This window comes from Oratosquilla oratoria, chromosome 36 (assembly GCF_046742065.1).
Source record: "Oratosquilla oratoria isolate Oo_2021 chromosome 36, ASM4674206v1, whole genome shotgun sequence".
NCBI classification, from domain to species: Eukaryota; Metazoa; Arthropoda; class Malacostraca; order Stomatopoda; family Squillidae; genus Oratosquilla; species Oratosquilla oratoria.
This window is the reverse complement of record NC_134812.1, coordinates 34,020,002-34,042,250: the sequence shown is the minus strand read 5'-3', so window position 1 is coordinate 34,042,250 and position 22,249 is coordinate 34,020,002. Positions and strand designations below refer to the sequence as shown.

At 40.2% G+C, this 22,249-nt stretch overlaps 1 protein-coding gene across 2 annotated transcripts in view; it reads right to left on the bottom strand.

Moving 5' to 3' along the window:
- Positions 1 to 22,249, bottom strand: part of LOC143018952 (uncharacterized) — a 258,421-nt gene that overhangs the window by 139,975 nt on the left and 96,197 nt on the right. For both annotated transcript variants that reach the window (XM_076174574.1, XM_076174575.1), the window contains exon 4: positions 22,040 to 22,121. In XM_076174574.1, the coding sequence (XP_076030689.1) occupies positions 22,040 to 22,121 (82 nt within the window). The remainder of the gene's footprint in view (positions 1 to 22,039; positions 22,122 to 22,249) is intronic.

Sequence of the window (22,249 nt, the reverse complement as noted above, 5' to 3'; positions counted from 1 at the left end):
CCATAACTAGATCGGACGCAAAAAATAGTGATAAATAAATAAACAAATAAAAATCATAATAATATGAATAAATAAATAAATAAATAAAATAATAATATAAATAACATAGTTTTGAATCCGCGCGCGCGTTACCAAATCGCATTTACCCAATTGAAGTGTACAGGAATGGAGCCAACACTCGTGGAGTCCTGTCTCATACTCTCAAATTTACATCAGTTATCCTGAAAGAGAAATATATTTTTTCCTGCTAACAAGCATTCCTCGCCCAGGCATCGCGCCGAAGCATCTTCCGCGAAATCCTTGTTTGTCCTGACAGGCGTGATCCGGCATTAGTGTGCGCGCGTGAGAGTGAATACACACACACACATTCCCTTCGCTGCCGAGGGGATGGGAGGTGTTTCTGCCACAGAAGTGAAAAAATCGCCTAACGTCAGCCAAAATAATAAAAAGTGCCTTCCGGTACGGTGACGACAGGAAGGCAGGGTTAAAGGGATTTTCTCTCTCGCGCGCCAGGCGATTTTATTCAAGTCAGTCCCTGGCTCTAATACCAATCGATCTTATGCAGCGGTGTGTGTGTGTGTGTGCGAGAGAGAGAACCTTATTGTCGTCTTCAAATTACATCGACACCTTCACTTTCACTAGCGGAGCAGCCCCGAGGGGATGGCACTCGCTCTCTAGACTCAGCCTATATAGTCTACCAACATCGGATGGGCGTCAGAATCATTTCCCTACCATCCATCTTTAAATTTTATCAACATCCTTACCTACAGCCCCATGTACCAGACACTGTATCCAAATCAAACCCAAGATATCGGTCTACCAACTTCAAATGCACTTTCCCAATGGTGTTTTCACATAAGGAGGGCTTGGAAATGGTGACTGCTTCCTCCTCATCCTACAATAAGCCAATTACATACAAACAGTCCCACACTAATCCAACCGACAACAGTCTAAAGTTCCTTCCCAGAAAAACTTATGAGAGGGCCAGGGCTCCCAATCATTCCAATGAGACCGTGATTACTATTATTATTTTTTTTTTCTGACTACCACCCAACATGGCATCCCTTCAATGGCAAAAATGAGCCTATATCAAATAGCTTTTTTGTACTAGATGGCTATCTCACTTCTATTCTATCTGCCACAAAGCTCATTTATGCATGTACATGATATCCCCTTCAATACAAAAATGGTTTATTTTTCCTCTTTTTTCATTTTCTTTCTGACAATTACCCAGTTCTATCACATTTCACTTGTGTTAAATGTGTATTCCATTTGCCAGTTTTACTTTCCTGTATATACATTGAATTTGATTTTTTTTCATTTGTCTTAGCATTTTGGCACTATCCAGAAATATCCATCCACTACCTCCTTCAATTCATTATTAGAAATTAAGAGAAATGAATGATGTCAACACATACCCTTGCATCACACCACTTGCTGTCACTTTCCACTCACACACTTTTCTTTTATTTATATTTCTCACCTATATTTCCATCAAGAAATCTTCCCTCAACTTGAGCACAGTGCCTTTGAAGTCTTGTTATAGTATTTCCTATTTTCCATAGCAGTTGATTGTATGAGACCTTGTAAAAGGCTTTTCTGAAGTCTGGTATACATGATCCATCTACAACTTTCTTTCAAGCTCAATTTTCACAATATTTTTTTCTTCACAGAACCTTTAAGAGATTCTAAAAAGATCCACAAGGACCAAAACCAACATGTTTGCTTATTGATGATCAATCCACCTTTCACATATCTTTCCAATCCCTTTCCTACATTTTTTTCATTGAAGGTAGTGACTATGCCAAGACTGCATATTTTCTTTAAGAGAAAATCCTCCCTACTATCTTCTCTGGGCTGCATACAGAGTGAATACTTTACACATAATTATCCCAGCACTCCTCCATGCCTTCTTTTAATTTGATCTTCCAATCATATCCACCTGGTATGTTAGTTAAAAAAAACTCAAGCTTAATTCTGATAACTTATAGAACAAAGTAAGCTCTTCCTGATAACAGTAAAATCACCTTAGTACCTTAGCCATCACTTCATGTCATCCTCACTCAACACCTTTAAATTATTTAAAAATCACCATATCTATTACTCTCTGTCCGAGGCTTGTAAAACTATCATCTTCACCTTTTTCATACAGCATGGAGAAATTGGTTGTCTAGGGGTTAATTTCCTAATCTTACAAAATATGCCCAACACTGGACCAGTAAATTGGTTTATTCGATGAATTTTGCAATTCAAACTACATAATATACAAATGAAAAATGAAAATGTTGCTTGTAATATCTGCAGAAAGAGAAAAATTTAATTCAAACAATGGTCAAGAATTCTCCAAATTAAGGTGACTTTAGATTTCCGTATGAAAGATACATGCAAATCAAAAAGTTGAAGTATAAACTATCAATACTAGCTCAAGAATTACATAACTCTGTACAAGTATATTTCTTTATTTGATACTACCCTACAGATTTTAAAGCTACACTGTTTTGTCATGGTTGTACAGTGATGACTTGCCCTGCACTGTGTAAACCAATTTTCTAGTTAAAAACCTCCAGACTCAAGTAAAACTACACTAAGATACCTTCCCATATACGTATGTCTTTGGGAAGAAATGTCGGATGTTGTTTGTGTTGTACTAGTATAGGTCAGTTTCCATGCCACTGGCTTATGGTAGTACAAGGTGGGGATTGGACAGCTCTCTTTATGTTAAAGGTCGGAGGAAATGCACTCAAAGAGACTGGAGCAATTTCAGCCCAATTCATAGAACGAGTGTCAGTTTAGCAGGGATACAATTCCATATGGAAGAGAGGATCTTCGTAGGTTTTAATTAAAGAGTGATGACGAAGATATTTTGACATCCACTTTGATGAGCCATAACCAGCCTGTTGCTGGTTCTGCACTAAACCTATTTCACCCTAGGTGAACTTCCTCTACATCTGGTAGTCTTTAATTTGGATTCACAACTGGTCAAGATCAAAACAGTCCAATCAAGGAAGTTGTCTAAACACTTCTTATACCTCTCCGGTTTTCTCTCTCACTAATCCTTTGAGGCTGTTAGACCTCATTGCTCAGTTGTACTACACTAAAAATTCCAGTTTTAATGTCAGTAATTCTTCATATGAATTTACTTGTGGTAGCCCATACCCTGGACATGATAAAGTCTGTGTGCTTTATATTCTAGATTTTTCAACAGTAACTATGCCCACTGCTTAGATACTCTTAATTCTATTTCACTTCTATATGAGCCCCACATGTACACTGAAAGATAGAATGGACAAAACCTGGAGAATGAGCTTGGCTTTGAGGCTAATGTTCTTCATTAAACATAGAATTGAAACCTTCGAAAGGTGCTGATGTTAATTCTATTCTGATCCCTAACTGTAATTTAAGTCTTGATTAGATGTTACATTTTGCAATAATTTTAGTACTGAAACTGCTTCCCTTCCTCTACTCTGGTTTGGAACAGTAATATGATGTCTGATTCCATCTGATCTGTTCATCATGAGTCTAACATTATAAAAACTGAAAACTTATTATAATTAATGGTGTGGTATTCAACACCAACTGATCCACCTTGATATCCATGAGTATCTATGACCAGTTTCTAAAAATATGTTGAAAAGAGCTGGAGATTTAGGTTTGTCTTGTCTCACCTTTGAGCTGAGTAACTACGGCCAAAGCTGTCACATTAGTTGTATGCACTTGGGCTGTTTGGGCAAGTAACAGTCACTGATGGGAATCAGAAAGAAGCATGGGACTCAAACCCACAACAAGGAAAATGTGAAACCAAATGCTTTTAATTGCACCACCTGTGCATTTAAGTAACAAGCAATGATGTGGTAATTCTGGCTTCTCTTTAGCAAGTCCATGTGGACAGTCATTCTCCCATTAGCTTGATCACGGTGAGCAATGCAATGGTCATGTCCTTTCCTTTTTTCATACGTACTGAGGAGAGCTTAGGCTATTCCAATATGCTCGACAGTTTTCAGTGATATCACTGCTGATTCTCCTTCCACTCACATGATAGGCATTTTGTCATCTTCCAGTGGATAAGTAGTGTTGACAAATGCATAATTCATATGTGTTTGGAAGTTAACAAGTTTAGAACAGGACAGTAGCCACCTCTTGATGCATATTCCCATTCTGTCAATGACCTATCTTCTTGGTCTTAGATGATGTTCAGTTTTGCTTGTTTGTTCTTTTAACTCTCACAATTTAGCAGGTCTTCTTGTTGTAACTGTTTTCATCCATACATTTTCTTTCATAAATTTTTCAGTCCTTCATCTTTTCAAGTTAAAATTTTCTGTTCTGCCATACATTCTACAATGTTCTTGAAGCTCTCCCCTGTCAGAGAATCTAGAGAACTGTAATTACCTAACCAATAGTAGCCATGGCACATCAGTTGGTTGCACAGCAAGGTGAGGATCATGCACCAGAAGATACATACCTGCAACCAAAGTCATCGCCTTTACCTTGTGCATTTGGTGTTGGGGCAGGTAAGAGTGAAGTGCACAACCTAGTTATGAACCAAAAGATCTCCTGTCAGCATGCTCCTCCCTTGTAATCCTTTGTAATCTATTGTGATATTTTCAAAGCTCAAATTGTAACAAAATAATTTGCTCTCCTTTCCACGAACTTGTCCACTCTGTAAGCAACAGTGTAAGATACAGATACGTTTATTTGACAAACTGGCATGGTGCAGCAGTCAAGCCCATAGCAAGATGCTTCCATGACCTCTACATGTTGGCCCAGGCCACAGCAGAAACACAATGGTGATTGTGCTAGGTTTCCACATGTTTATAGTGTTTTATATCATGATATTTCCCAACTTTTCAAGATTCGTAAGGGGAAAACAAACTTGCTGACTTTTGCATTAGTCAGTGATAAAAAAATACATCAATAAATAAAAGAATAAAGAAATTTTTGAAAAATAAGAAGTACAGCAGCTCTAGCTTTAGTGTAATCAGTTATCTCTTAAGGCTTAATTTTGTGATGTATGTAGGATGTCTTTCTTTCCTTAGCTGTTGGATAAAATGCTATAGATGTATAATTGTAAATGTGAGTCTTATAAGTCATATGTATACCATTATTAGTTATCCTTCCCACCAAAAGGGTACCAAGTTTATGAACATCATCTGGTGCTCACTAAAATAAATAAAATCTCAGTACCCAAGTTAAAAAATTGTCATAGCTGGATTACCACTACAAGGAAGAACATTTGTAAAATATAATACTGACTAACTTCTGACAGCTGTCACAAATAGGTAGGCTAAGCACATGAAGAAACTCCATTAAGTATCTTCTAATATGATTACCTTGTTCAACAGGATGACTAGCAATGCACAAACACCAGCAAACATGCAATACATTTTGAAAGAACCAAGAATGTGGCTCTTGGACTCTGACGGGGCCCTGTGGTGGTGGGTTTCTACTAGTCACATGCCTCCCATTACTGTTCTCATTCATGTACATTCCCACAAAATACTGTTCATTCATTTTAACATAGTCCCTTTAATCCCTTCTGAACTTCAGCGGCAATTTACCTTTTATTGTAGTACTTCTCCAGCTGTTTTACTCAGCTCTATGGAGTGACGGGAATAAAGCTATCATGATTAACACTTGTGCCAAGTGGCTACTGCCAGAGTATGTTACTCAGATGCATGAACCAAATTACCTTCTCAAGAAACATGGCCCCCAAGTTATCAGGGGTTAAGATGGGAAGAACCTCTGAATTTCAGACCAGTATCCTTGATCAAAGTGAGTTAAATCTTATGGGGGAAAAAAAAAAAAAAAAATGGATAAAAAATAAAAGTACAAGGGGTGAAGTTTATGGTAACTAACAAATTCTGTATCAGAAAAGTAAAGTACTGAGTGACAAAACTAATGAATTTTTATTTGAGTGATTGATGCCCTCCTTGAGAGATGGTCCAGTGAATTGTGTATATTTGGATGGAAAATTCTTTTGATATGATGCTTTAGACTGTGGAAACTGGAAAATGATAGAAGATTCATAAGAAGAATCCCAAAATGTATGAAGGATCTTCAGAAAAATACTGTAGATTCATGACAGCAGCAGTGAAGGATACGTTGGATTGGAGAGATTAACTACCGGGGTAACGCAAACCCCAGTGCTGACATCTGCATTATTGTTAACATATTGTGCACCACCAACAAATTGGAGGAAAGACACAACTATGCTAACTTATTTGCTAATAGTACATAGGAAAGAGTGAGGAAAAGTGTAAACTGCTACAGGAGATTTGAATAAGGTATGTAAATGGAGCCCGTACTCTAACTATATACAGGGAGGGTTCGTCTCCTGAAAGGGAAGTAGCCAACCAAAGAACGAGTTATTCTTTTGGTCGCTTGTACAGTATCTATTATTCCAACAATGAATTTTACTTATTACATCAAGGAAAAGGTCAATTCAGTTGTTGCCATAAGTTTCATTGCTTGGAAATTCTTACCCCACAGTAGCTGAGAATTATGGTCCTCAGACCCTTCAATGGATACATGGAAAGATCCTCTGGAATGATGTCTGCATGGCAACTGTATGGAAATATTTTTATGTCAACCAGCTGAAAATAGTAGTAGGAGGTAGTTGACTCTCTCTGTATTTAAAGGTGGAGGAAAGCAATCAGAATTGATCAAGAAAAATCTGGACTAAGTATGGTATGAAAGCCAATTATGGTCCCTCAGAGCTACACCTCCAAATGGAAGCAAGAAGACTGATAGGGTTTAAGGATGACCACAATGTGCATGTTCCCATTGTTTCTCTCTGGGAGATAACTAGGGTTTATTATTATTTTGAGGTATCTGTTTCATCTATTTACTTGTGCTTGTGTTATTTCACATGACAGTTGTTTCATTATATATCTTTCATTCCATATTTTCTTCATCTTGTATCGAAGTTTTTCAAGCATCTTGTTCTGATACTTAACGGATATTTATATTTCTTCATCTAGTACTGACCTGTTTTTATAATCACAATATACTTACATTCAGTTATAGCAAACAGCCCCCCCCCAACAGCTTCAAATTCTGAACCAGTCATGTAATTTGTCTCACACCAACTAGTTATTTTCATGTTCCCTTTTTTCATCTTTATCTTCTTGACTTTCTCTTAACTTTCTCATGTTCTCTATACAGTTCCTACTTTTTCTCTGTATGCCTTAAACTTAATTCCCATACTCCTACATTGTTGTAACCACTACATCTTCACCATCTTATCCATGATATTACTCACTATCACATTCTTATTTTATCAAGTCTTTATGCTTTCAATATTTCTATTCTATATCATCTGCTGCTTGCCAACAACCATACCTGTGTATGGTGTCTAAAATTTAAATATATCAAATTTATTTTTCCAATTCATGACATCTCATATTTCTTTCCGTTTCACATTATTAATGATGATAAGATATAAAAAAAAAAATGTATGATACAAACAACAAAAATATTTTAAGTTTAAGTCAAAAATTCGTCTCATCGTAAACAGTAAACACGCCCATACCAATGAAATAAATTTCTCCAAAAATATCCATTCAAATTTTAAAGTCTCCCCCATGACTGCGAACAGAAACTTGTCAACAACACCTGGTGCGACGAAGCCAGAAACAATACAAAGATCAGTAAACATAAACAATTTATCTAATGACCCCGTATCAACAGTAAAAGTATAAATCAACAGACTAAAACTCTGTGAAAAAGTAACCAATCCACAAACCTTGCAGACCAGCGTAGAGCGCAGGTTCCTTGCTTGTGATCTAAAAGCACCGTTTGACAGGGCAATCACTGGTCACCCTTCTCAAAATAGAAAAACTTTCCTCACTACACTCGTTACACACACAGCTTTCACAACGCGATTTCCATGATCATGTATTAAAATATAATCTTCACCAATGATTGTATTTCCAAATCACTAAAAATATATACAAATGTCACAGACCACTTCGATCGCTTTACAGAGCACTATATAATTTTGCAAGATATTTCAAACAGTAGATTCCCCATGTCTCTTGAAATCCTATACATAGGTGTAGATAATGCTTCTTTGCATTCATCTTTACATTTCCATCTCTCCCTTCTGGTGAAAAGAAAGTTTATCACAAGCTCCGTAGTCACGTCACCCTGCTCTTCCCTCCCCACTGGTCAAAGTCACTCTGAAGTTCCGAACGCGAAATTCGAGCAAGTTTTGTTTGGCGCGATTCCTCATGAGTTGCCACGTACACCTAGAAAAATAATTCCCACCAACAGGACTTAAATTCCACGCACACTTATCGAATAAACATGCTCATAACAGATAATATTGGTTCAGTTACGTGTCAAACATTTCACGAATTTAGATTTATACGTACTATTGTGATTAGTTTATGTAATATTAGAAGAAAAGAGGAATACGGCAGTTTTGACGATAAGAATGAAAGAAAGAAAAAAATAGACCCTTGTTATGTCTTCTACTTTTATTTCACTACTACAACGCATATACCAACAAACTGTGGGGGGTTTCAATTGTAAATGGATTTCTACGTAAAATTTCCATTCAAATTTGGTGCTACCTTTGAAGTAAATATTGTCACTCAACACTGATTGCCCCCCTCCACCCACCAAACACACCCTTGTTCGAACCCTATACCCATGTAAACGTGATTCATAAACTGAACTCCATAGCGAATATAAAGTTACTAAATGAAATACCAATGTAACCATTTCGTGAATTGATCAAAACAACTTATAATAATAGAACCGAATCGTTACAGCTACAGCCATGAAATTTTACTTGTTTAATTGAACCTAAGCCGGAGTCACAAGCAGTGTTTCGAAAGGAAAGCTGAGCCCTAAGGACGATGCCCATACACCTAAGATGATACATGTTGCCAGTTATTATTTTCAGGTTAACTCACCTGTTGATGCCACTACCATTACCTTTCGAAACATGCCACACAAGTAACCCAATACACGTGAGTATTCACTTATTCTACCAATAAGCGAGGAAGAGGAGTTGATTTATCTCTAAATTAAGCATACAACTCTGACTCTGACTTCCACAACTGACCATTGTATAAGAAGTAGCATGCTCACAAACACGCACAAACGCACGCACGCGTTTTACCTCCTCAACAACCACCACAACCTAACCTTACTTGGCCAGCCATACTACCAATCATGTATACCTGCTTCACTGATACTTAGACACAGCTAATACTCACCATTTCTCCATTTTCTTGCATGTTTCAGGTGGTGCAAAACACGGTACATGCTTATACTGCACTGTAAACATTTGCCACGGCTATTCGAAAACAGGGGTACGAAGTGGGGGGGGGGGAGAAGCGCGAGATGAAATGCGGGTGGGTATGGGGGGGTTGGAGGTTTGTGGGGGTTGTCAGTGAGTCAATAGCAAAGACGCATACAACGCTATGGGAAAAGGCACGCCCCCACCCCCGTATGTTCTCACCAACATGTACTGTATAGTGCTCTCCTTCTGTATCGCTATTTCTCTGAATATTACGAAATTAAAGCTCGTCTGAAGAATCGAAGCCAGATGATCTTTGTCCACCAGCCTCTACTTTGTTTTTCTGACACATCATAACCGGACGAATGAGACTGCACCACTTCATAAGGATTTTTTTCCTTCCTTTTTTAATATTTTCCTTTTGAGAGACTGGAATAAACTCATTTACCCCGTATTCCTCACTCCTGTTTTTGACGAATCTTTATCAAACTAATTCAAAATAATACCTATTCTAGTCTATAACACCTACGGTCAATTCAAAACCGAAAACTTAGCTGCAATGCGATGGTATTGACAAGAATCGCACTCGAGACCCAAGATTGATCTTATATGTACTAATGATTTTCTCAACCCTGTTAAGGAGATTAACAGAGTCAGGGCATGCCTTGACTCTTTCCAAGAGAAAATGGAGAAATTGGGACACCCCCACCCTCCAGCCCCCTTTTTCCACTTCGATTAGTCGCTTTTTACAACTCGGATGGGCACACATGGCGGTTTTCTTGTCCCCCGCCAAAGGAGCACGGGAAGAGAGCCTTTGGGCTGGTAATTTCAGAACAATAGAAACGAGGGGTAGTGGCCATCAGCGAATATTCAATGTGCGTATGTGTGTGTGTGTGTGTGTGTGTGTGTGTGTGTGTGTATTTACCTAGTTGTACCTAGTTGTATTTTACGGGAAGGGGAGCTATGCTCGTGATGTCCCGTCTTCGTATCTCATTTTATCTAAACTATTTTTGAATTCATGTATTGTTGTGTGTGTGTGTGTGTGTGTGTGTGTGTGTGTGTGTGTGTGTGTGTGTGTGTGTGTGTGTGTGTGTGTGTGTGTGTGTGATTCACCATGGTCTCGGATCACGTGTTGGACTCATGATCGACATTATTTCCCTCACACGCACACACACTCAACTCTCCGCCTGAGTTGGAGTAACGACTCGCAGCGCAGTGATACTGAAATTATTTCACCCCTGGGCAAGATTCGAACCCGGACCGCCGTAGTGGCAGCCGGGAACTCTACCAACTGTGCCACGTGTGTGTGTGTGTGTGTGTGTGTGTGTGTGTGTGTGTGTGTGTGTGTGTGTGTGTGTGTGTGTGTGTCACACAATAGTCTTGGATCATGTGCTGCACTCGTAATTAACGCATACTGCACTCTCGGATAGGAGCTCACAGCTCGAACTGGACGATTCATAGATAATGAATGAATGCTCTGTTTCTAAACACCCGACACCTTGAGACAGTTACGGAATGAAGTTGAGAAGGAAACGACACCAATTAGCCATGTGTGTGTGTGGTTCACCATGGTCTTTGGATCACGTGTTAGATTCGTGATCGACAGGTATTTCCCTCCCGGAAGAGAGCTCAAAGCTCGTATGACCGGTCTATGGGTAATGCTGTGACCTTACAGGCACACATGATAGTTGGAGTAACAACTCGAAGCGCAGCGATACTGAAATTATTTCAGCCCTGGACAGGATTCGAACCCGGACTGCTGTAGTCACAGTGTGTGTGTGTGTGTGTGTGTGTTACTACAAGAACAACTTGTGTGTGTGAGTGAGGGTTACTACAAGAACAACTTGTAGAAACCCACCCTTCACTTTTAGTTCATAGTGAATTTTTCATCTAATTATAGAAAGCTCCTTCCTATCCAAGGGGCCTACGGCATTTATTTTCCTTGCCTCTTTATTTATCTATTTACATATGAGTATACTTGTTTACTTATCTAATTTATTCACTCGTTCATCTATTTATGCAAAGGCGGGGCTTGGGTGCCTCATTACGGTCGTCTTGGGTGAATCTGGACCTAATAATCTCGAACCGCACCGACCACATCACCAAGGTGCCTTCTCCGCACTGTATCGGTTTTCTCTCGTCCATTAAAGGTTTGTAATTTAACCCTTTGTTGCGGCAGCCTTCGCCAAACCCACTCGCTTGCGAAAGAGTTAATTTAGATTAACTCCTTCCGTGACGGGTGGCACTTTCCCTTTCACTCTGGCTGCCGTCAGGCGATTTCATTCGCTTTCGTGGCATCCCCAAATTAGTCAAGTGGTTCATGGATTGCCAATTCAAAATAAGATCAACACTGTGAGTACTACGGACAATGCAGAAATATACAAAATTATTTGCTTTCCAATCTAGTGTTCTCCTTCAGAATTTCAAAATTCAGAAGTTTGTGCCTCATTACTTTGCTGGATAATATTCCTTGTGATTATACAGTAGGACGAATGCCTTACTATTAATGAACGTGTACAACACCATTACAACGTCTCTTTTCTTGGTTCTTCCGCGCCAATGTGACAACTGTTGCGAGTTCGTTTGAGAAGAAACGACGTCGGTTACAATATATATATATATATATATATATTATATATATGTATATATATATATATATATTATATATATATATATATATACATATGTATATATATAATATATATATATATATATACATATGTATATACATATATATATACATATGTATATACATATAATCTCCATGCGCCAAATTACCTTTACGTCATATATTGAGAAGCTAAATTGCGAACTGAGAGAAATTAATGTTAGATACATTTATGAAATCTTCTTACGGAAGTCTTTAATATTGTGAACGAAGTCTTCTAGATATTCAAATTCACAACATTTGACAAGAATGGGCCCTGTGTAAAGCAGGTGCTATTCCTTCTCATATTTCCACTTTCCTGTTGTTCAACACATCTCCGGTCATTCCCATTTCATTTTCAAAGTCACTTTCTCTTGTTAATATAGAATGGAAACTATTCATTATTTCACACCAACTTTTGTTTCATCATATACTATCCCATTCGACACTGGCTAATTGGAGACTCCTTCTCTATATATTCAGTTTGATATTTACAAATCTATAGAACAGTAGATTTGTCTTTACATCTATCAATTATACATCTTTAATATTTCTCCTTTTCTAATTCTTCTGTGTTTCTTGTTCTCCTGTACGCTTTTGCTCTATTAATATTTTTTCTTCATGCATTATATTTTTTCTCCCACCTTCTGATACCGGTCATTTGTTCGATAATATTTTCACTCATTCTTGGCAAGTAAGTCTCTACAACCCAATTTTAACATTTTAAAAAGATTCCACATTTTTTCTGTTTCACTGGCCTGAAACCATTGCAGTCCGTTTCTGCAAAGAATTAATTCGTGTCTATAAAATTTGCTTTTGCAATTTTGTTTCTCCCTTGTCTACATGAACTTATGTCAGCATTTCCAACTGTCATACGGGACTCGAAGTTTCGCTTTAACCTATATGATACTGGTATTTAGAGATTCAGTACTTTTTTAATAATGAATCTTATCTTGGGTCAAAGGTATATCTACACCTTGTTTCTTTCTTGTCAAAGGTATATCATCACCTTGTTTCTTTGACCCGTTGAGTCACTACACCAATGTTATGATACTTCACTTTCGCTAGGTTACTCCTCTCAATTCCCTCTCGCGCACACACGAACACACAAAACCCGTCAGTATATATATATATTTTTTTTGTATTTCTATCATTTTTCTGTATGTGCACAGCCCGGCCTCATTCCACGTTCTTAAGTATAGTCTACTGCAAGGTATCTTTAACAGCATCCCTCTATCTTTATATTTACTAAAGTCTTACTTTCTTCCGGTACCATCCCATTAATTTTTTCACATTGTTCATACCATTTCTTTTATTTTTTCCTCTACCTAGCCACTGATTTGTTACTTTGTGGATATCATCCCGTCTACATGGGTGCATCCCGATTTAAATTTCTTTCATGTTATCAAAACCACTTTACCAGTCTTGTCCTGCACTCACTTTACAGTAATTATTCATGACGTGAGGTTCCTTAGGTTTCTGTGGGTCTTGTTTTCTCCTTCTGGTCAAACTGTCCTGTGATCTTTATTCCGTTTCAAAACTATGAGACATTTTTAATACTACTTTTCTACCCAGCGTGCCTTAACTCTTCATAATACTGCCTGTTTCATTTCATTTTTCTATTAATTTCCTTGTTCCTCCAGATATATGTTTTCCGCCCTCATTATTTTTCGATAATTCCTTTAAAATCTATTATCGTCGTTCGCACTAGTCCTTTGTTACTTTCTCCAGTTTGTTTTCTAACTTGTTCTTCTCAATTTGTATTTTCTCACACGCGTTTTTTAATTACTTCGTTTAAATGAGCTGCCAAGGTCGTTAGCATTAATCCTTGAGCTTAAATGTTACGATTAATTGTTTTCTTTGCGTTTTCCATGCCAAGTACCCTCAAAGAATCATTCATCTTTGTTCTTGTTGCTTTTGGTTGCTGATCCCCATTATGAAATCCATTTGCATTTATTTTACTTTCGCGCGCCTGCATGTGTGTGTGTTTGTGTGTTTGTGTGTGTGTGTGTGTTTGGTCTACCTTAACTTGCAGTGCACGCTACTTACCATCTGTTTGGAAGTTGTACTTCTTAATATATTCATATTTTCTTTATGTGCGCGAACACACACGTTTAAAGACAAACAAGGTGAATTATACACGCAAACATGTAGACGCAAATGCGTATGCAGTGACATATATTTCAACATACAAAATCAAGAGCGCAAGACAAGTAAAGCTAATACAAACACGCACAAAATACATGTGAACCTCAACTGCTACAAATGAGTGTAGAGCACCCAGAGTTAAAGGTAAACGAACTAATTAGAATTCAACTTAAGACAAGTGAAGACTAGATAACGGGGTTGGTTCGTTCCTGTAACACACACACACACACACACACACACACGCATGTCATTTCCCTAACGACAGGCCCTGTGGTTCTTTTGCTTTTTTTCAACGTTCCGCACGTAGGGTTTTTATTTTTCTTCGTCCTTTCCTTCCTGCCGACCTCCTTCCCTGTTCACGTAGCTCAACTCCCTTTTACCCATCCACCCCTTTCACGTTTCTTTTTTTTTATGTTTTAATCCTGCTTTTATATCCAATCTCCCTTTACAGTGTCCGCCATCTTCTCTGTCCTAAAAGTTTATTTATGCGCGACCACTTAGTACACAGACTTTTATCCTCCGGGTCCTTCACGTCTGCTATTCACTCATCCTTCTTAATCCTCCACACTGCGGTCTCGTCTTTTCTCTCCGCACCGACAGATATCTTTCCCCGTTTTCTTCTTCCCATCCTCTGCCTACCTTTCACCCTTTCTTACACCACTTTCTCTTTCTCCTCTACCCCTCCCCCACGCCAACCACCGCCATTCAGACCCCCCCCCTCTCCGATTTCCACTTGTTCACCGAACGTGTTTGGCTGCACTCCACCTCCTCTCCTCCACTTACCACTCCACTTTTTCCCCCATCCTCCGATGAGTCTAGTCTTCCAGGAGCGTCCCAAGCTCATCCGGGACACGGCGGGCAGCCACACCAATGATACGACACAGATCAGACTGAATGCAACGCACATCAAGAACTGACTGTGCCTTGTAAATAATTTGAAGAATCTTAAACTATATATATCTATCGATTTACAACTAAATCATAGCAATATAGATACGAATTCTTTTAAGTATGTTAATGAAAAGGTTTGCTAAAATTTCACATTTACGTGATAACTTCCCGCTATTTGTCCGGTCAACCGTGCTTTCTTCAGCTAATTAGACCGTTGAAATTCGTAAATGTCACATTATAGGTGATCAGAACACCACCTTTTGTAATTATCACAAACCTTTCAACGGTCTCCAAATGACCATGTAACTTGATATTTACACCGGCGCGGTAATGCCCTTTACAGACTTTAAACTTGTCAGTGTTGGGCAATTCGATTCATCAAAAGATATGTCACCTTTAGTGGAACAACAGAGTTAACAGCAGACTGACTAAACTAAATCAAGACTTTAAGCATCGACGGCAACTTATTCCTTATGACGTCATGTCTGGCCAGTCTGTTGCCGTAACGTTCGCCGCTTCTACTTTATTACGTGTAAATGCCGGCATGGTGCATCCCGCACCCATCAAAAACCATTATACAGTTCCCTTATATAGTATTTCCCAGCAATTTTCTTCTTCTGGACATGTATGCAGAACGCATAACTACCATTTACCAATGTTCTGCTGGGGGTTAAAACTTTTTATTGCAACTCGCAGTTCCTAAAATTTAGCCTAATAATCCACATCTAAAGAAATCTGTTAGGGACTTTGTCGTCTTATCTTTTGTTTCTTCAGTTTGTTTTACGTTATGATAATAACGCTCGCGCGCGCGTGTGTGTGTGAGAGTCACCATGGTCTTGGATCACGTGTTGGACTCGTGATCGACACCTATTTCCCTCCCGTAAGAGAGCTCATAAATGACCGATCTATGGGTAATGCTGTGACCTTACACGCACACACACACACAACTCCCCGCCCACGAGAGTTGGAGTAACGACTCGCCGCAGCCCTCGGCGGCCGCGAATGCTACCATCGCGCCATCGAGTCGTCTGTGTGTGTATTCACTTTGGTCTTTGAATCACATGCTGGACTCGTGCACGGCAGCTATTTCCCTCCCGGAAGAGAGCTCAGAACTCGTATGACCGATCTATGGGTAATGCTGTGACTTTACATGCACACACACACCCAACTCTCCGCCCACGAGAGTTGGAGTAACGACTCGAAGCGCAGCGATACTGAAATTAATTCAGCCCTGGGCAGGATCGGACCCGGACCACCGTAGTGACAGTCGGGGACTCTACCAACCGCGCCACCTAGTCGTGTGTGTGTGTGTGTGTGTGTGTGTTTGTGTGCGCGCGCGCGCGTGCATAATTTTACTTCTAATTGTAATGTTCAGTAGCAAGCGATTATGCTCGTGGGCCAACTCGTGTCCTTCGAATAAAATTATCCTTAAAATCGTGTGCGTGCGTGCGTGCGTGTGTGTGTGTGTGTGTGTGTGTGTGTGTGTGTGTGTGTGTGTGAGAGAGAGAGAGAGAGAGAGAGAGAGAGAGAGAGAGAGAGAGAGAGAGAGAGAGACAGAGAGAGAGGTGCAAAATAACAGCGTATACTAGAATTACACAGCGGGATTGTCCTATTGTTCGCAAGTACTACCATTTTCTCTTATGACCAGGTCTGGCTCTGCTATTTGGCTGTTCGCAAGCACCAGCTCTTTGTAGATCTCGAACTCCCATAAAACTAGTGCTTGCGATGCATGACTTCTCATCAGCTAAAATTGTCCAAGTTTTATGTGTGGAGTTTTTTGTACTTTTTCCTGGCCTTCGTAGTCTTCTCAACTGAGCAGCTTCGCATTTCCCAAAATTATAGCGGTGCTCTCGCGATTACCCACAAACAAAAAGAGTTTGGTTCTCTTCAGTGGTTGGGAAACTTGGTAGATTAGAGTTCTGTGCACCGACGAGCGACCTAGCACCCGACGACGCGGCCCTGGGACTGGGAGACCGACGCTCCAGCGGTGTCACCGCGCCGACCACAAACGGCGCATGCATGACTGGCCGGCCATCGCCACTGCCTGCGTCGCCGTCTTCTCTTTTTCCCACCGGAAACTTAGAGACCGCGAACTCACCGTGACGGAAGATCTGTCGAACCGGTCGGGGGAAAAAAGACGTGGCTTAAAACAGGTCGTCTCTGACGGTAGGCAATCATCTGTCTTAAAACAATATATGTGCTTGCATACATACATTACAATTACGCACCTTTACACATACGCACATGTACACACACAGGTACACCATATGTTTAAAGATAGTCTCCCTCGCATAAAGTCAGATCTTTTCCTTACAGTTATCAGTGACTACCATTCGTCCTGGCTGTCCATAGGAGAAGCGTGACTATGCCGCACACGCCTTCCCACCTTTACTCCGTATGTAGTGGACAACCCACACAATGACCCTTGCCGATACTTAGTCCACCTTCTCTAAACATTTTGACCCTAAAACATGGTGAAATAACTGTGAGCATTTTGTGTTCCGTGGCCAACGGGTTCTAGTCGACTGCGGGGCGGACTCGGAAGAAAACGGGGTTTGGATCAACACAGCGAAAACGAAACACAGTATAAGGGTGGAAATCAAACGATTTTACTCTCCTCACCTGGGAAGCCTTATCTGCATTCCCTCGTCCATTCACATCGCCACGCAAATATCTATTCAAGTTATACATAATGAACCAACATCATTCCCCGTCGAGCCATTTACATTCCTTATACAGAATTTCAACTACGCTATTCTCTATACAGCATAACCGGATGAGCGGTGTGTGTGTGTGTGTGTGTGTGTGTGTGTGTGTGTGTGTGTGTGTGTGTGTGTGTGTGATTCACCATGGTCTTCGACCACGTGTTGGACTCGTGATCAACACCTATTTCCCTCCCGGAAGAGCTCAAAGCTCATATATGACCGATCTATGGGTATTGCTGTGACCTTACACGCACATACACCCACAACTCCCCGACCATGAGAGTTGGAGTAACAACCCGCAGCGCAGCGATACTGAAATTATTTCAGCCCTGGGCGGGAACCCTACCAACAGCGCCATCGAGTCGTGTGTGTGTGTGTGTGTGTGTGTGTGTGTGTGTGTGTGTGTGTGTAATAATAATAATCATAGGTGTAATAATAATAATAATAATAATAATAATAATAATCAGTTTATTGGGTATAGCAGCATTACTATGTGTGTGTGTATGTGTGTGTGTGTGTGTGTGTGTGTGTGTGTGTGTGTGTGTGTGTGTGTGTGTGTGTGTGTGTGTGTGTGTGTGTGTGTGTGTGTGAAAGCTACATCGACTAAGTACCTATTGACAGGACACGGGCTGGAACCCGACGCGCTCAATCGACAAAAGCCCAAACGACTTCTTCTTACAAGTGGCATCTCGAGCGTTTTTACGCAACGCTGGCGATGACTAATCACCCACGTCACCAAGCATTAACGTCTACAACTTCAACTCTGAATGATCATCTTAAAGCACCTCAATCTCAAAGACCTGAGAAGGGAGAAGGTGTTGTATATATTTAGCTTCGGTAAACGACCCTACCGACAAGAGCAGTCTTCAAAAAGATCGACTCCTGGTGCTTCTGAGGTATAATACAACTTTGTCTTCGTCACCCGAAGAGTTGAGCGACTCTTCCATTTATAGCTGGTTTGGGAACCTCACCGACGAACGGGGCATTGTCGGACAAAGGTATGAAAGTTAGGTACTGTTAAAGCCTTGCAATAACAGGCTGAAATTTGTCAATTCTATTTTTGTCTGGTTCGAAGCTATCGTATCTGAAGGCAGAATGGTAATTAATACATACATAAACGATAAGTAATTTCGTTTTCTTTTCCCATTGATTACATTCAAGATGTATGTAGAAATAAAATATTTTCAGCAAGTGCATATCGCTTACCCAACCACAACTAGTAACATAAAACGCATATGAAAAATATTGGGGAAATATGTGTATAATATCAGAATATACAGAATTTAAATACATTTCTGTAGCCCAACTGAGGTTCTGGTGGAGTTCACATTAACCTTCTCATGCTTCGATTTTTCGTTGAAGGGACAGACGGAGTTCCCTAGTCCCCTCACTCCGTCCCATTCGGCTGCTTTTTCCGACACGCATGAGAACGTCGTGGCGGAATTACCCCCCCCCCCCAAAAAAAAAAAAAAAAAAAAAAGCGAAAGAGCGACAGATAGAGGGACCAGCAAGAAGTAGAGTCATAGAAGAGGCAATGGACATGTCCCAGGGAACAACATAAAAGAGAGACTGTTGTGGTACAAGACTATCATCATTCCTTTATGGTCCGTATGGACGCTCCAAAGCCCCTAAATTATTGACTTCATATTACCATGGAAGGATGAGGTGAAGGGTGCCCTGGGTACAAGGGGAATATCTGTCGAGCAGAGAAGTGAGAGGACAAAAGACAGGTGTGAGTGGAGAGTGGCTGTGAATGGATGAGAAATTGACGCGGCCCGAATGGACGAGGGTAAGGGGGGGGGAGAGTCACCACGGAATGAAGCGGTGGGGTTAAACCAGCTTCGGCTGTCAGGTCCCAGTGTGACGGTGCTGTGCTTTGTTGCATTGATTTTGACCCAGGCAGTGAGTGGGTAACTGGGGTGACTTTATCGATGAACAGTAAGATTTGACAACAAAAATGTGTTTGATGGATTATAGGTTGTATGCCTTGACTGGGCCAATCCCCTTGAGGGAAAAAAGGGTTTTTCACAAATAATTAATTAAATTTGAGTTGTCTTTCATGTGTTTGGCAATTTAACACATTCTTGGCAAATTAATGCAAGCACTAAACGGACTAAATGCTTCACCAAAAGTGAAATAATGGCCTCAAGCTGTCAGGACATAGATTTATCATCGAAGTTGGTGGGAACAATTTCGCCAAGCGCGTAGCGTCGCCAATGAATGGGATAAACTTCCTAAAGAGGCAATGGAATGCAGTACAGTTAACAGTTTTAAGATTCTGTCGGGGGCACACCAAAGTAATATGCTGCACAGTAATGCTGGTCAATTTATCAGTTTGTTTGTGTGATTGTTTAATTCTTTTATCTATTTGTCTATCTATTTACTTATTTCGATAGCCGATCTCATTATGGAGAGAAAGGTCTCCAGTCGTCTTGTTTGATCGCTACTACCCACTGTACTGAAATACATTTCCTATTATTTACGTTCATCAATATTACAAGTTAGCTTGGGCCATTTTCCCCGCCACACCTGTACAATGTTCTCATTATGTTCGAAGGAATCGTACAACACACACCAGAATATAAAGGAAAAGGTGGTAGGAGAGCACGGATTGGATTAGAAACAATATTTTACTGATATGTCAACTACAAGTCTTCTTCAGAAGGCAAAACGTTAGCAGACAGTATTCCTGACACAACCCGTCTTTTCTACCACCTCTCCCATTTGTCTCGCCTTCAAATATCACCCTGGGGCCGAATTTATAAAATAGCCTAACCCCTAAGTCTAGATATAAATCTTCAAAATGGTGGAGATTTTACCTAAATCAGCTGTCCATAATGTCTAGACATAAGCATTTAGGTCGTCGACATAATAGGGATTTAGGTAAAACCTCCGCATTAGGGTTAGGATCTTTTATAAATTAGGGTTAGGATCTTCTTTAAATTAGGGCTAGGATTTTATATATTTATAAATTAGAGGTAGGATTTTATATATTTATAAATTAGGGGTAGGATTTTATATATTTATAAATTAGGGGTAGGATTTTATATATTTATAAATTAGGGGTAGGATTTTATATATTTATAAATTAGGGGTAGGATTTTATATATTTATAAATTAGGGGTAGGATTTTATATATTTATAAATTAGGGTTAGGATCTTTTATAAATTCGGCCCCTGGATCCTAGGTACATTTGGGCACAGAAATGTTGGTTCATCTGGACCAATGTTAACAACTTCTCTACAATCAGATTTACTATAAAAACAAACAACTCATGTGTTTACGAGATGCGGAGACACTTTGCAGCTAGGCACGCTAATCGTTCGTTCATATCAACTGTGATTTAAAATGAATAAAGAAAATATACCTTGGTGTACAATGGATACTGTATGTCTCCAACTGCGCGTAAGATGGTATTGGAGAGAGGTAAACTGGAAGAATTTACTTGAATCCCCAGGGGGGGGGGGTAGATAGAGAGAAAGTAACAGAGAGACAAGAGAGTGAGAGACTGAGAAAGTGAGAAAGTGAGAGAGAGAGTGAATGAGAGATGGAAAGAGAAAGAGAATGAGACATCAAAGACACTAAAAATGTGAGATATCATATGCCCGTTATGGTCAAGCCAGTGTGTGTATGTGTGATTCACCATGGTCCTGGATCACATGTTGGACTCGTGATCGACAGCTATTTCCCTCCCGAAAGAGAGCTTAGAGCTTCTATGACCGATCTATAGGTAATGCTGTGACCTTACACGCACACACACACCCAACTACCCGCTCACGAGAGTTGGAGTAACGACTCGCAGCGTAGCGATACTGAAATTATTTAAGCCCTGAGCGGGGTTCGAACACGGACCGCCGTGGTGGCGGCCGGGAACTCTACCAACTGCGCTATCGAGTCGTGTGTGTGTGTGTGTGTTTCTGTTTAACGTCTCAAACCTCCCCCTTCAGAAAGGGCTTTTTGAAGCAACGATCTTAATGTATTATGTCTGTACTACGAACTCGCATGTTGCCTGGCAGGACTCGATCCGCCTCCTTTGCGAAAAATTAAAAAGTCTTGCACACTCTGACAACTCTCGTAAATTGTGTCAGAAGCGGTGCATGTACTCTAAAACTAGATAATAAAGCATAAGAAAACGGGAAATAGTGAAAATATGATAGTGTATACCCAGAATGAAAACTGTGTCTGTGTGTGTGTATGTGTGTGTGTGTGTGTGTGTATTTACCTAGTATTATACGGAAAGGGAGCTATGCTCGTGGTGACCCGTCTTTGTGTGTGTGTGTGTGTGTGTGTGTGTGTGTGTGTGTGTGTGTGTGTGTGTGTGTGTGTGTGTGTGTGTGTGTGTTTACGCTCACATATTACCGAAAATAAACGAGAACACTCGAAGCACATCAACCACCTACCTTATAGACTAGATTCTTGGCTTGGAGGTAAAAGAGCTCGACGGTATGGACGTCCCGTAGCAGCGCGATGGACACGTAGAACCTGCGAGGGAACATAAAAAAGAATGAAAGAAAACGGGAAGGCGTGAGTCCCATCTGTTGCCTACCTCTGACTAGCTACACTATTCCACCTCTTCTCCACAAGGTGCGTCTTCCAGAAACACCACCGCA